Source organism: Chiloscyllium punctatum, chromosome 3, assembly GCF_047496795.1.
Source record: "Chiloscyllium punctatum isolate Juve2018m chromosome 3, sChiPun1.3, whole genome shotgun sequence".
NCBI classification, from domain to species: Eukaryota; Metazoa; Chordata; class Chondrichthyes; order Orectolobiformes; family Hemiscylliidae; genus Chiloscyllium; species Chiloscyllium punctatum.
Window position 1 is genome coordinate 100,974,348 of NC_092741.1, and position 13,357 is coordinate 100,987,704.

General features: G+C 41.8%; 1 protein-coding gene across 3 annotated transcripts in view; it reads right to left on the reverse strand.

Annotated features, from left to right (window-relative positions):
• Positions 1–13,357, reverse strand: part of msraa (methionine sulfoxide reductase Aa) — a 505,366-nt gene that overhangs the window by 102,249 nt on the left and 389,760 nt on the right. For all 3 annotated transcript variants that reach the window (XR_011954689.1, XM_072557547.1, XM_072557557.1), the window contains exon 5: positions 10,735–10,841. Coding sequence is in view for 2 of the 3 variants with exons in the window: in XM_072557547.1 (XP_072413648.1) it covers positions 10,735–10,841 (107 nt within the window). In the remaining variant the exon portion in view is untranslated. The remainder of the gene's footprint in view (positions 1–10,734; positions 10,842–13,357) is intronic.

The following is a 13,357-nucleotide window of genomic DNA, read 5'->3' on the forward strand; positions in this document are numbered from 1 at the left end:
CTACCATCATTCCACACATCCATCACATTCTGTGTAAAGAACCTACCTCTGACATCTCCCCAAACCTTCCACTAATCGCCTTAAAATTATGGCCCCTTGTGATAGCCATTTCGACCCTGGAAAAAATCTCTGGCTATTCACTGTCTGCCTCTCATCATCTTGTATACGTCAATCAAGTCTCCTATCATCCTTCTTTACTCCAATGAGAAAAGCCCTAGCTCACCCAACCTTTCTTCGTAAGACATGCCCTCCAATCTCGGCAGCATCCTGGTAAATCTCCTCTGCATAACCTCGCAGCTCTTAAAACTCAATCCCCTTGCTAATGAAAGCCAACACACCATATGCCTTCTTAACAAACCTCCCAATTTGGGTGGCAACTTTAAGGGATCTGTGGACATATACTCCAAGATTTCTCTGTTCCTGCCAAGAATCCTGCCTTTAACCCTGTAATCTGCATTCAAATTCAACCTTCCAAATCAGAAGTTGAGTTTAAACATTGCTAAGGTAAGAAGATCAGAATCAGGTAAGGAATAAACTGTTTTAAAATTGATGTACTCAAGAAACCCATTAATGTTACTGAAAACATTCTTCCAAGCTGAAGTTCAAAAGTATAGGAAGTGAAATTTCCAACTGATTTAGTTGCACTTAGAATTACAGAATCCTTATAAAGTCCAAAGTCACACAACACCAGGTTATAGCCCAACAGGTTTATTTGAAAGCACAAACTTTCAGAGCACTGTTCTTTTGATCTGATAAAGGAGCAGCACTCCGAAAGCTTGTGATTTCAAATAAACTTGTTAACTAGAACCTGCTGTTGCATGAATTCTGATTTTGTAACCCCAGTCCAACACCAACACCTTCACATCATGAAACTCAATTGCAGAAAGAGGCCATTCAGCCCATCGAGCCTGCAATGACCTTCCGAAGTGCATTTAACCCAGACCCATCCCCCAAACCACCTCCACTTATGCCTGCAAACCCACATTTACCATGGCCAATCCGCCTAACCTGCATCTCTTTGGGCTATGGGAATAAACTAGCTTAACTGGCAGAAACACATGGAGGCACCAGGGAGAACTTGTAAACTCCACATGGATAGTTACCCAAGGCTGAAATCAAACATAGGTCCCTGGCACTGTGAGATGCAGAGCTAACAACTGTGTACCACTTCTTATAAGCTGCTATTCAATCATGACTGATTTAGAAGCTCTGAAGTTTTCTACTGAATAATATATTCTCCCTTATTGAATTCTTACAGTCCAACTTGATAATATTTTATATTATTTGCAGTTTATAACAGCATAATGTATTATATACAGGTACAGAAAAGCAATGAATACACTGAATGGATTAAGTCTGCCTGAGAAACTGACTGCATATAACATTCAAAATGGTGGCTCCATAATGACGTCTGTACTGTAATTGCAAAATGCTTCAATATCCACTAGACAATTCATCAACATTGCATTCACTATAACCATAATAAGGTTAATCATACCTTAAACAAAAGATTCAGGAATATGAATCAGTCACATAACTTGAACAAAAGATCAGGAGGCATTAATGTCAAAAATGTAGAGCTTTGCAAACCTTTTAATTTACTAACATTGTTTTGATCTTATCTACCCATTCTATATTACAATTAATGTCACCCATTGTTAAAGTTTTTAAACAAATATACATAAAATAGAGAAAACAGGATCTCTGCCTTTATACGCAGAGCCAAAAAAAGGAGAGCTGATGGAATGAAATTTAACAAATGATTTCAAATTGAATTTTCTCTCGAGATAGCATTCATGCAGTTCAGTTTTGTGTACACAACCACAATTATTTCTTACAACTGAAACACAATGCATACACTGCAGCAAATGAAACTGACTACAGAATTCAACTGGAATAAAGCACTGCCTTCGTCCATCCCATCTCACCCCTTCCCCCAACCGCACAAATCTGAAGACAAAGCTAATGGCATTGGCCTTAGGGTCCCTTGGTTATACAGCCGTGAGGCACACAGCTGGCAGTTATTCAGAGCTGCTTAACCTTCTTGCCTCTAACATCTCTTCACTACAGCCAATGCCAACAGCTGATTTCCAAACAGCTGCGTGACAATATGCACCTGACCCTTGACCTTGCTTGCTTTCCTCAGAATATGAAAGGGCAAAGTAGAGTCTGTTGCCGTGGTAATAGATCTGTGGTGCTTTGCACAGATGTCACACCAGTAATGGTGGCAGCCAAAAGAATGACAGAAATTAAACCACCAGAGGGAGCTTTAGTATAGTTTTCCATTTGCCATTCTGTCTTGTAGGCCAGTATTTGCAACGAATTATCCAATGAAGAATACACACTTTAATCCAAGTAATTCTTCATAATTTTCAAAATATGAAAAAAGCTAACTGTTCCACTTAAAGACTTGGTGATTGAATATGGACTCTAATTATAGTTTCATACTGATGCAATGGTTTCACATTAATTTTATCAGGGGAAAACTAAATTTTAACTTACTTATTTAGTATAGATTGCAATAAACAGCTACATCACACAATAACAAGATTGCATGTGATTTTATGCAATAATATGGCATTGATTATTGACACATGATCCTATGCAGTTGTCTCCAAATACCCCGGTCCACAAGCTTCAGTCTTTGGCTTAAATACAGTCTATTTACAATAAATGTCTTGTTCAGTATTCAGACTGGTCTGTAATGTTGCAGGCCAATTCAGGATTACAGAAGAAGGTGACATGCGTTTTACAGTCTTAATCAGATTGATTTCATTGTCAAGCCATCAGATCAGTGCCACAATAACGACGGGTGATAAATATTCCACTCGTCCATTTCTCTCCTGAGGACTTTTTATATCATCTAGGTTCTGAAACTCTTAGAATTCACCAAATATTGTCAGTGCTACCAAGACAAACCCCCTAAATGTTCTTTTGTTGTTACTCAAACTCGAATAACGTATAAAATCTCTCATTCTCTACTATTTTCTTAATTAACCATGTTCAGCTTTCAAAATATGAATTTCTTGGTACAGGATTTTTAAAAAATACTCTGAGGGAGTCAAAAAGAATTAGTGTGATGCAAGATGCCATAAAAAAGATGATGGACGATTATCTGATAACAAAATAATTTGTGCATAGACTCAATAAAAGACAATCATGTGGTTTGATCAAGCTTCTCATCTTAATGTTCCAGTATAATGGACTGCAATGGTTTTTCCATCACATTTTTTGTCCATGGCACAACACCTTAGTTCTTTGACACTTTACAGCATTCATTTTTTTTCTTTGCATAGTCAGTATTTACAGTACGATGCTGAGGCTAACAACCAGTTAATGGCTTCACCTGATGTATGAGGTTTGGATGCTTGTGATACTACCAGCAACGGATTTCATGGGGCAAGAGTACAGTAGGGCGGCTCAGGTCTGACTTGGATGACCACAGTTGCAATTTGCTCCTCGTGTTCCACTTGTGGAGCAAGACCACAGATATCAGTAGCACTAGAGGACTCCCAACTAAAACTAGCATGAACTGAAGGAGGCAACTGCCAACTGCAGGAGGCAACCAACTAATAGTATTATTGTTGGACTGGTTAATCCAGAGACACAGAAAATTTTCCAGGGAACTGGGTTTGAATCCTGCCATGACAGATGTTGGAATCTGAATTCAATAAAAAAAAGAAAATCTGGAATTAAGAGTCTAATGATGACCATGAATCCACTGTCGATTGTCAGAAAAGCTCATCTGGTTCACTAATGTCCTTTAGGGAATGAAACTGCCATCCTTACCTGGTCTGGCCTACATGTGACTCCAGACCCACAGCAATGTGGCTGACTCTTAACCACCCTCTGGGCAATTAGGGATGGGCAATAAATAGTGCCTAGCCAGCGATTCCCTCATTCCGTGAATGAATAATAAGAATAAATGAAAAAAATGTCCTCCATGTGTTTCAGCACCTTGTGAAACACAGTTTCAGCACTGTTAGTCTCAACATCATGAGATTATGAATCGAATTTGAATGCACAGTGTTTAGCAAATCAAGTTTCAAAAACTGTACGAATGACTTAGAATCATAGAATCCCTACAGTGGAAATATAAGCCATTGGCACATCAAATCTGTCCTGACCTTCTAAGGGGAATCCCAGCCAGACCCAGCACCCCACCTTATCCCTGTAACCTCACATTTGCTGTGGTTAATCCACCTAGGTCCCTGGACACTACAGAGCAATTTAGTATGGCCAATCCACCTAACTAGCACATCTTTAGACTGTGGAAGGAAACCGGAGCACCCAACAGAAACCCGCGCAGACATGGGGAGAACATGCAAATTCGACACAGTCACTTAAGGGTGGAATCAAACCTGGGACTCTGGCGTTGTGAGGCAGCAGTGCCAATCACTGGGCCACTGTGATGACTTAAAACAAAAAACTCTTGAGGTAAATTATAATAACCACTGCTATTTTCCTGATTTATTTTGCTGCAAAGATTCTTAAGGCAGCTCTCAAAGCACCACAACACCATTTCACTGCAGTATATTTCATGCAGTGTCAACTACCAATAATAGACAGTAGTAGCGCAAGATGTGCCAATACTTTTGTGAGACTTATAACAATGATGGTGACAGCATAACACAACACCTAATCTACAGTAGCTTATTTTCAAACTACTTCACCTGTTTTTGACAGATGTACTGACTTTAATCAGTAGCAAATGAAACCAGCAAATATAGATTTTATTTAGCCATTAATTTTAATCACTTACTGATTATCCCAAAGTGCTTTCCATTATTTTACATGGGTGATGCAATTAGTAAAGAGAAATCTAAAGAAATTAGTGAAACTTAAAGTTTGAAAAGTTGAGATCAAAGGTATGGAATCACTTGTATTGTTACTGAGCAAGCTTTCAAAGCTATTAAAAGCTTTTTATAATTATTTTATTTCATTTATTTGTTCACAAGATGTGGGCACTGCTGGCTAGGCCAGTATTTATTTCCTATTCCTGATTTCTCAAGAAGATAGTGACAAGTTACTTTCTTGAAGAGTTGCTGTCCTTTGGGTGTAGGGAGACCCATGGTGTTGTTCGGAATCGAGCACCTGGATTTTAACTCAGCAACAGTGAAGGAACACAGGAACAAGTCAAGATGGTGCATGGCTTGGATGAGAACTTGCAAGTGATGGTGGCTTTCATGCATCTGCTGGGTTCACAGATTTGGAAGGTGCTGTCAAGGGAGTGTATCTTGTAAATGATACACACTGCTACAACTGTGCACCTGTGATGAAGTGAGAGAATGTTGAAGGTGGTGGATATGGTGCCAAGCAAGTGGGCTCCTTTGCCCCAGAGAGTATCAAGCTTCTTGAGTGTTTACGAAGATATACCTGCCCAGACAAATGGAGAATATTCTGTCACACCCCAGGCTTGTGTCTTGTATATTGTGAACAGGCTTTGAGGAGTTAGGAGAGAGTTACTCACTGCAGAATCTCACTTGTCAGCTGCTCCCGTAGCCACAGTATTGATATGGTTAGTGTATTGATAATAGGAATATCGAGATGGTAATGCCCAAATTGTATATTGTACAGGTCTTGCTACAGAAGTACATGAGCTGAAAATGGGTTGCTGGAAAAGCGCAGCAGGTCAGGCAGCATCCAAGGAGCAGGAGAATCGATGTTTCGGGCATGAGCCCTTCTTCAGGAATGAGGAAAGTGTGTCAAGCAGGCTAAGATAAAAGGTAGGGAGGAGGGACTTGGGGGAGGGGCGTTGGAAATGCTTTAGGTGGAAGGATGTCAAGGTGAGGGTGATAGGCCGGAGTGGGGGTGGGGGCGGAGAGGTCAGGAAGAAGATTGCAGGTTAGGAAGGCGGTGCTGAGTTCAAGGGATTTGACTGAGACAAGGTGGGGGGAGGGAAAATGAGGAAACTGGAGAAATCGGAGTTCATCCTTTGTGGTTGGAGGGTTCCTAGGCGGAGGATGAGGCGCTCTTCTTCCAACCGTTGTATTGTTATGGTCTGGCGATGGAGGAGTCCAAGGACCTGCATGTCCTTGGTGGGGTGGGAGGGGGAGTTGAAGTGTTGAGCCACAGGGTGGTTGAGTTGGTTGGTCCGGGTGTCCCAGAGGTGTTCTCTGAAAGGTTCCACAAGTAAGCGGCCTGTCTCCCCAAATAGAGGAGGCCACATCGGGTGCAGCGGATGCAATAAATGATGTGTGTGGCAGTGCAGGTGAATTTGTGGCGGATATGGAAGGATCCCTTGGGGCCCTTGGAGGGAAGTAAGGGGGGAGGTGTGGCGCAAGTTTTGCATTTATTGCGGTTGCAGGGAAGGTGCTGGGAGTGAGGGTTGGGTTGGTGGGGGGTGTGGACCTGACGAGGGAGTCACGGAGGGAGTGATCTTTTCGGAACGCTGAGAGGGGAGCGGAGGGAAATATATCCCTGGTGGTGGGGTCCGTTTGGAGGTGGCGGAAATGATGGCGGATGATATGCTGTATATGGAGGTTGGTGGGGTGGTAGGTGAGGACCAGTGGGGTTCTGTCGTGGTGGCGGTTGGAGCGGCGAGGCTCAAGAGCGGAGGAGCGGGAAGTGGAGGAGATGCGGTGGAGGGCATCTTCAATCACGTCTGGGGGGAAATTACGGTCTTTGAAGAAGGAGACCATCTGGGTTGTACGGTATTGGAACTGGTCCTCCAGGGAGCAGATGCAGCGGAGACGAAGGAATTGGGAATATGGGATGGCGTTTTTACAGGGGGCAGGGTGGGAGGAGGTGTGGTCTAGGTAGCTGTGGGAGTCGGTCAGTTTATAGTAAATGTCCATATTGATTCGGTTGCCCGAGATAGAAATGGAAAGGTCTAGGAAGGGGAGGGAGGAGTCTGAGACGGTCCAGGTGAATTTGGGGTCGGGGTGAAAGGTTTTAGTAAAGTGGATGAACTGTTCAACCTCCTCATGGGAGCATGAGGCAGCGCCGATGGTGATGAGGTTATGGATGGTCTGGGAGATGATGGTTTGGTGGTGGGAGGTGGGGTCATGGTCAAGGGGGCAGTAGGAGGAGGTGTCCGCGAGCTGGCGTTTAGCCTCAGCGGTGTAAAGGTTGGTGCGCCAAACTACTACCGCACCTCCCTTGTCTGCCGGTTTGATAGTGAGGTTGGGGTTGGAACGGAGGGAGTGGAGGGCTGCACGTTCCGAGGGTGAGACGAGTGGAGAAGTTGAGGCGGTTGATGTCTTGGCGGCAGTTGGGTATGAAGAGATCAAGGGCAGATAAGAGGCCAGCACGGGTTGTCGAGGTGGATGGGGTGTGTTGGAGGCGGGAGAAGGGGTCGTCAGAGGGTGGGCGAGAATCCTGGTTGAAGAAGTAGGCGCGGAGGCAAAGGCAGCGGAAGAATTGTTCGATGTCTCGCTGCGTGTTGAACTCGTTAATCCGGGAGCGTAGGGGAATGAAAATGAGTGGGCTGTCTCAACATCTGAAAAGTTGCAATCTTGCCGAATGTTGCGCAATCACCAGTGAGCATCCCCATTTCTGACCTTACAAGATTAGATTCGCTACAGTGTGGAAACAGACCCTCTGACTAATGCAGCTAATACTGTGGGCAATTTAGCATGGTCAATTCACCCTAACCTGCATATTTTTGGACTGTGGGAGGAAACCGGAGCACCCGGAAGAAACCCACGCGGGCACGGGGAGAATGTGCAAACTCCACACAAACAGTTGCCCGAGGCTGGAATTGAACTTGGTTCCCTGACACTGTAAGGCACCACTGAGCCACTGTGCCGCCCAAGGAAGGAAGGTCATTGATAAAACTGAAGATGGTTATACATAAAGCATTAGCACAAGGAACTCTTGTGAGATGTCCTGGGGGTGCGATGATTGGCCTTTGACAACCACAACCTTTTTTTTCTACTGCATATGACTTCAATCAGTGGAGAGTTTCCCTCTACTCTCATTTATTCCCAAATGTGGACATTGCAGACTTGAATGGCATGTATTGTCTACCCTGTTCATAATTGAACTGAATTGTTTGCTGGGCCATTACATAAGTCACTTATGAGCTAATTGTTTTGGGATAGGCCCAGAAACTCCATTCACTGGAGGACATTAAATGAACCAGTTGGATTTTTACATCAATTCAACAGGTTCATGACCAGATTAACTATTTCCAGTTTTAATTGAATTCAAATATTTAATTTGCCTGGTGTAATTTTAACTCATGTTCCCTCAATGATATGCTTAAAAAACCCTGCAAGGTGTGTATGTCCAGGAAAACCTACACAATGAAGCAGCAATGCACATTAGTAGTGTTTTCTTTTGCAAAAGGAATACTGCAAAATATCGGCAAAGAACTGTGTTCAATTGTCCTTGAAAAACATTATTAGATTTGTGGTGAATGATTGTTTTACAGATTGCAGGATGATATGTGAAATGGGGTTCCCAGAAACCTGTATATGATCTAGATTAATGACATAAGCTTAGGTATGCCGGGCCACCACTTAAATTTGCATATAACACTCAACTTGGAAATATTATAAACTATGCAAAGAATAGTGATAGATGCCAAGGAAAGCTGGTGGAATGGGCAGACAATGGCAAATGAAATTTAATGCAGAGAAGTACAAAATGATACGTTTTGGTTGGAAAAATTATAAAACATTTCTTTAAATTATATGCATATATGGGATAAATGCACTAATGGCTGAAAATGGCAGGGCAGGTTGAGAAAACCATTAATAAAGTATCCAGTATCCTAGGTTTTATAAATATAGGCATAGATGACAAAAGCAAGGAAGGTATTGTGAACCTTTATAAAACACTGTTTATCTTCAGTTAGACTAAAGTGTTCACTTCTGGGCACAACAATTTATGAAAGATGGAAAGGCCCTGGAGAGAGAAGAGAAGATTTATAGAAATAGTCCAGGGATGACAGTGTGTGGATAAATGAGCAAAGATGGGGTTGTTCTGGTTAAAGCAAATTTAATGGAGATTTGATAGAGGTGCCTAATGGCAAAAGAACCAGAGATGACATGAATTAAACCTTTGTTATGAAGTAAGTGATTTAGATCTAGAAAGTACAAGCAGAGAGTGGTTTGGTGGCAGATTCAAACATCGGTCTCAAATGAAAAGTAATAATTATCTAAAAAAAAAATCAGAGCTATAGTGAAAGGAGGATTGGAACTAGCCAAGTTGTTCTTTAAGAAAATGCCACTGGTGTACAGTAGCTGCCATTTTAAGACTGTTATCACATCCAGGTGATGTGGTTCTATTATACTCACAACCTTGATCCCAGTGCATGGGTACTTGAACCCATGTTCACTGGTATCAAATCTTCATTAATCCTAATGCATCAATGTAAGTATTTGCCTCTTTGCCTGAAAAACACAATGGTCTAAATGGCCTTCTGCTATGCAGTAGCCATTCCATGATTGTGAGATTCAGATATCTTGACCTTACAGCTAGCACAAACATCTGCTTTTCTTTGGAGAATGATGTGACAGGCGGGGGATGTCAGGTTGCAGAACAGAACCATGAAAGATTCTTCACCACTGTCTAGGTGAAGAAATTTCCTCTCCTCTCTGTCCTAAAAGATTCACTCCTTATTCTTAATCAATGATCTCTAGTTTTGGACTCCATCATTAGGAATGTCCTTTCTGCATTTAAGTTATCTAGTAATATGAGAATTTTATAGGTCTATATGAAATTCCTCCTCATTCTTCTAAACTCCAGTGAGTACAATCTTAACTAACTCAATCACTCCTTATACAACAGCCCTGCATCCCAGGAATCAATGTGGTAAACCTTTGCCAATACGCCTTTGATAATAAATTCATCCTTCCTCAAGTAAGGAAATCAAAACTGCACATAATGTTCCAAGTGTGGCCTCACTAATGCCCTGATTAATTGCAGCAAGAAGTCCTTATTTCTGAACTCCAATCTTCTCACTATGAAGGCCAACATACAGTTTGCTTCTTTACTGCACATTGCACCTATATGTTTAATTTCAGTGATTGGTGCATGAAAACACCCATGTTTCACTGAACATTCCCCTCTCTCACTTTACAGTTATTCAAATAAATAATCAGCCTTCCTATTTTTGCTACCAGTTATCTACATTACAATGCTTTCCCCACTCACTTTGATTGTTCAAATTTCATCCATTTTAAAATAAAGTACATTTAATTTGCAATTTTGTTTAATTCGGGTCAAATAATTTGACCTAGTCATTACAGCAGCTTTATCTGGTCCATGACCTTCGCAGTCCAATTAATAAACATTCATTGCTTTCTAAGTGTTACAGCTGAGAGAATACATGGGCATATTTGTTTAAAAATGTGAATTTTTGATGCAAAATTCTACACTATGTGTGTAACATCCATTCAATGTTATTGCTGTGTAAGGTATAACAGCTGTTCGTAGTCTCATTTTTGTCTAAGCTTGACAATATGGAGGCAGAAAGCAAACAGGATTTCAGATTTTAAAACACCTTTGGAAAACATAGACCAGTCTCCATCACTCTAAAACACTCACTGTTCATAACTGTAAAATATACAGTTTTTGAAATGGGATTATAACTCTTACCAATATCAATTATACAATTAAAGGGATGCTTTTAATTTCAGCTCTGCATTAATGATCCTATCCTGCAGCAAGATGGCTGCAACAGCCTAACTCCCTCTGCTACTAAAAGAAAGGAGCTTGTGGGACACATCTGGTTGCGAAACAGTTAAAGAAAATAATCTCCCTCTAAACATTTATGCACAGTACCTTCTGATAGGCCTCTTTGGATTTCAGCGCTGCAGCCATCTGCTCCTGTGTGTATGGATAAATGACTGAACGATACTGTATGCCAATATCATTTCCTTGCTGCATACCTGCACATCAAAGAGGAGAAGGTTGATACATTTACAGTTCTCAATAGGCAGTATATATAATTCTTACACAAGTCTTTTCCAGTTCACAATAAATTCTCATTGGATAGAAAGCATCAGCAATGAACGAGGTGTGTCTGTTGTTGAGTGTATTTGATTAAAGCTGTACTGCTAATTATGCAAAATTAATGGGAAACATGGTTCTTCGTGTACAACACCACAGAATTCAAATTTAGGATGTTTAGTTAGAAAAATCTGCGACAACATAAAGGATATTCCTCTTTTAATAAGATCCCGGTTGGGGGTGGGGTTGTGGTCAAATGATCATTCTTCTATCAGAACAAATGAACTGCTGACAAAATTGCATTCTTAGTAATCACACATTCAAAGTCATAGATTGATTTTTTTTTCGTTTGCAAGTTGTTAATTTTGAACTAATAGAGTAATTCTTACTGTACATGAAGAGGATAATTTGGGGCCTGAAAGTATATTTTGAATCATCACATTATCCATTAAGAGGCTATTGTAGTGATTGGGGTCAGGTTGACCTTGTGAGCTACAATGTGCTTGATTGGGGTTGTTAACCTGGACCAATCAGGAAAGCCTTGGTGAACCAAGATAACCAGGATCTTCCTGCCCCTCTTCCATGGTTACCTGCAGGCCCGGGTGTCCCTGTAGGAGTACGAGGTGTCTGCCAACACCCTTGAGGTTTTCAGCGAGAAGTGGGCACCGCATGGTGTGGAGTGTTTTATTTCCCCCTTCGATTCAATTTTGGTTTAATCCCTACCCTCTCTTCACTTTTTCAACTGCTTGGGCATTACCCTCTGATGAGAAGGGCACTGTTTGTCACAGGCTACCTGGGTGTTTCCTTTCTTCCTGGTGTTGTAATATGGATGAAGTTTTCTACACTCATTTTTTCACTGTGTCCTACACCTGCACACACACAACATGGGTGCTGGGAAAATAAGCACTACTGCTGTTTGGCGGTAGTGTGGGGGTTAATTTAAAAAAAGGATCTTCCTTTCCCTCTTCTGCAGTTATGTCCGCGTCCAGGTATCCCTAGAGAGGAGGTACGCAGTGTCTATCAACAACCTTGAGGTTTTCAGGGAGAGGTGGGCACCACATATAACCAGAAGATTAGAATCTCTTAAAATAAAACAAAAACAAATACCAGGTGAGTAGAATCTCCTCAGTTGAGGACTGACTTTGAGCTGGCTGGTCACAGCCAGTATGTTACTGTAGGGAAGAGTTCCCTTGATTAAAAGACATGTAACCAGGATCTAGGCTGGCCATAAACAGGTCCAGGCTGTGGGCTGTGGAAGGGGTAATTATGGCTGATTGCCTGCCCCTCTTCTGCAGTTAAGTTCAGGCCCAGGTGTCCCTGGAGAAGGAGCACACAGTGTCTAACAACACCGTTGAGGTTTTCAGAAAGAGGTGGGCACAGCTGGGCATGGAATGTTTTATTTCCCCCTCCGACTCTATTTTGATTTAATCTCTATCACCGCCCCCTCCATTTTTTCGATCAGTTAAGCACTGTTGTTGAGAAGGGCTCTTCTTGTCATTGGCCACTTTTATTCCTGGTGGTGGAATATGAATAAAGGTTTCTGCACTCGTTGTTTCTTCATCATGTCCTACACCTGCACATAATGACATGGGTGCTGGGGAAAAGTAGGCACTGCCGTTATTTAGTGGTAGTGTAGAGGGTTTGGAAAAAATATATATAAGCAGGAGATTTAGAATTTCCTCAGTTCAGGGACTGACTTCAAGCTGGCTGGCTACAGCCAGGGTACTGTGCAAAAAAATGCAAATTATATATATAAAACCAGGATCTTTAAGCAATACTGCTGTTTGGCAGTAGTGTGGGATTACAAAAAACATAACCAGGAGATTAGAATCTCCCCAGTTCAGGAATAAAAAAAATAGGAGATTCTTCACTTAAGAATGGACTCCGAGCCGGCTGGCCACAGCCAGTGTACTTTGCACTAGTAAATGAAGCTTTGAAGCTGGACATTACATGTCGCCACCATGTGTGCAATTTGGTGGGAATCATGTTATACTTTGGGTGGTTAGCCCACCACTTCATAACCTACCTCTAAGCTCACCCAAATAAAATTTGAGTGTGGGCAGGCACCAAATTTGGCAGCATACCCAACATGAGTAAATAATTAATATTTACTATCCTGTCATACCATTACACAATGGAGGTGGGCTGCTTGGTGGGAGTGGGCAGACTATTTTTTGAAGCTAGGTGAATGTGGGGACTGCAGATACTGGAGGTCAGAGTTGCGAGTGTGGTGCTGGAAAAGCACAGCAGGTAAGGCAGCATCCAAGGAATAGGAAAATCAATGTTTCAGGCAAAAACCCTTCATCAGGAATATTTTTGTTTTTTTAAGTTTTTGAAATGACAAGTAAGAAAGGGGATCAGTATCTTTGGAGGGTCCTCTTTGTGCATGAAGGAATGACCCCCCTGCCCCATAAGAAAGTGCTCTCTTCTTTTCTATCCACTTAGACTTTGAAAG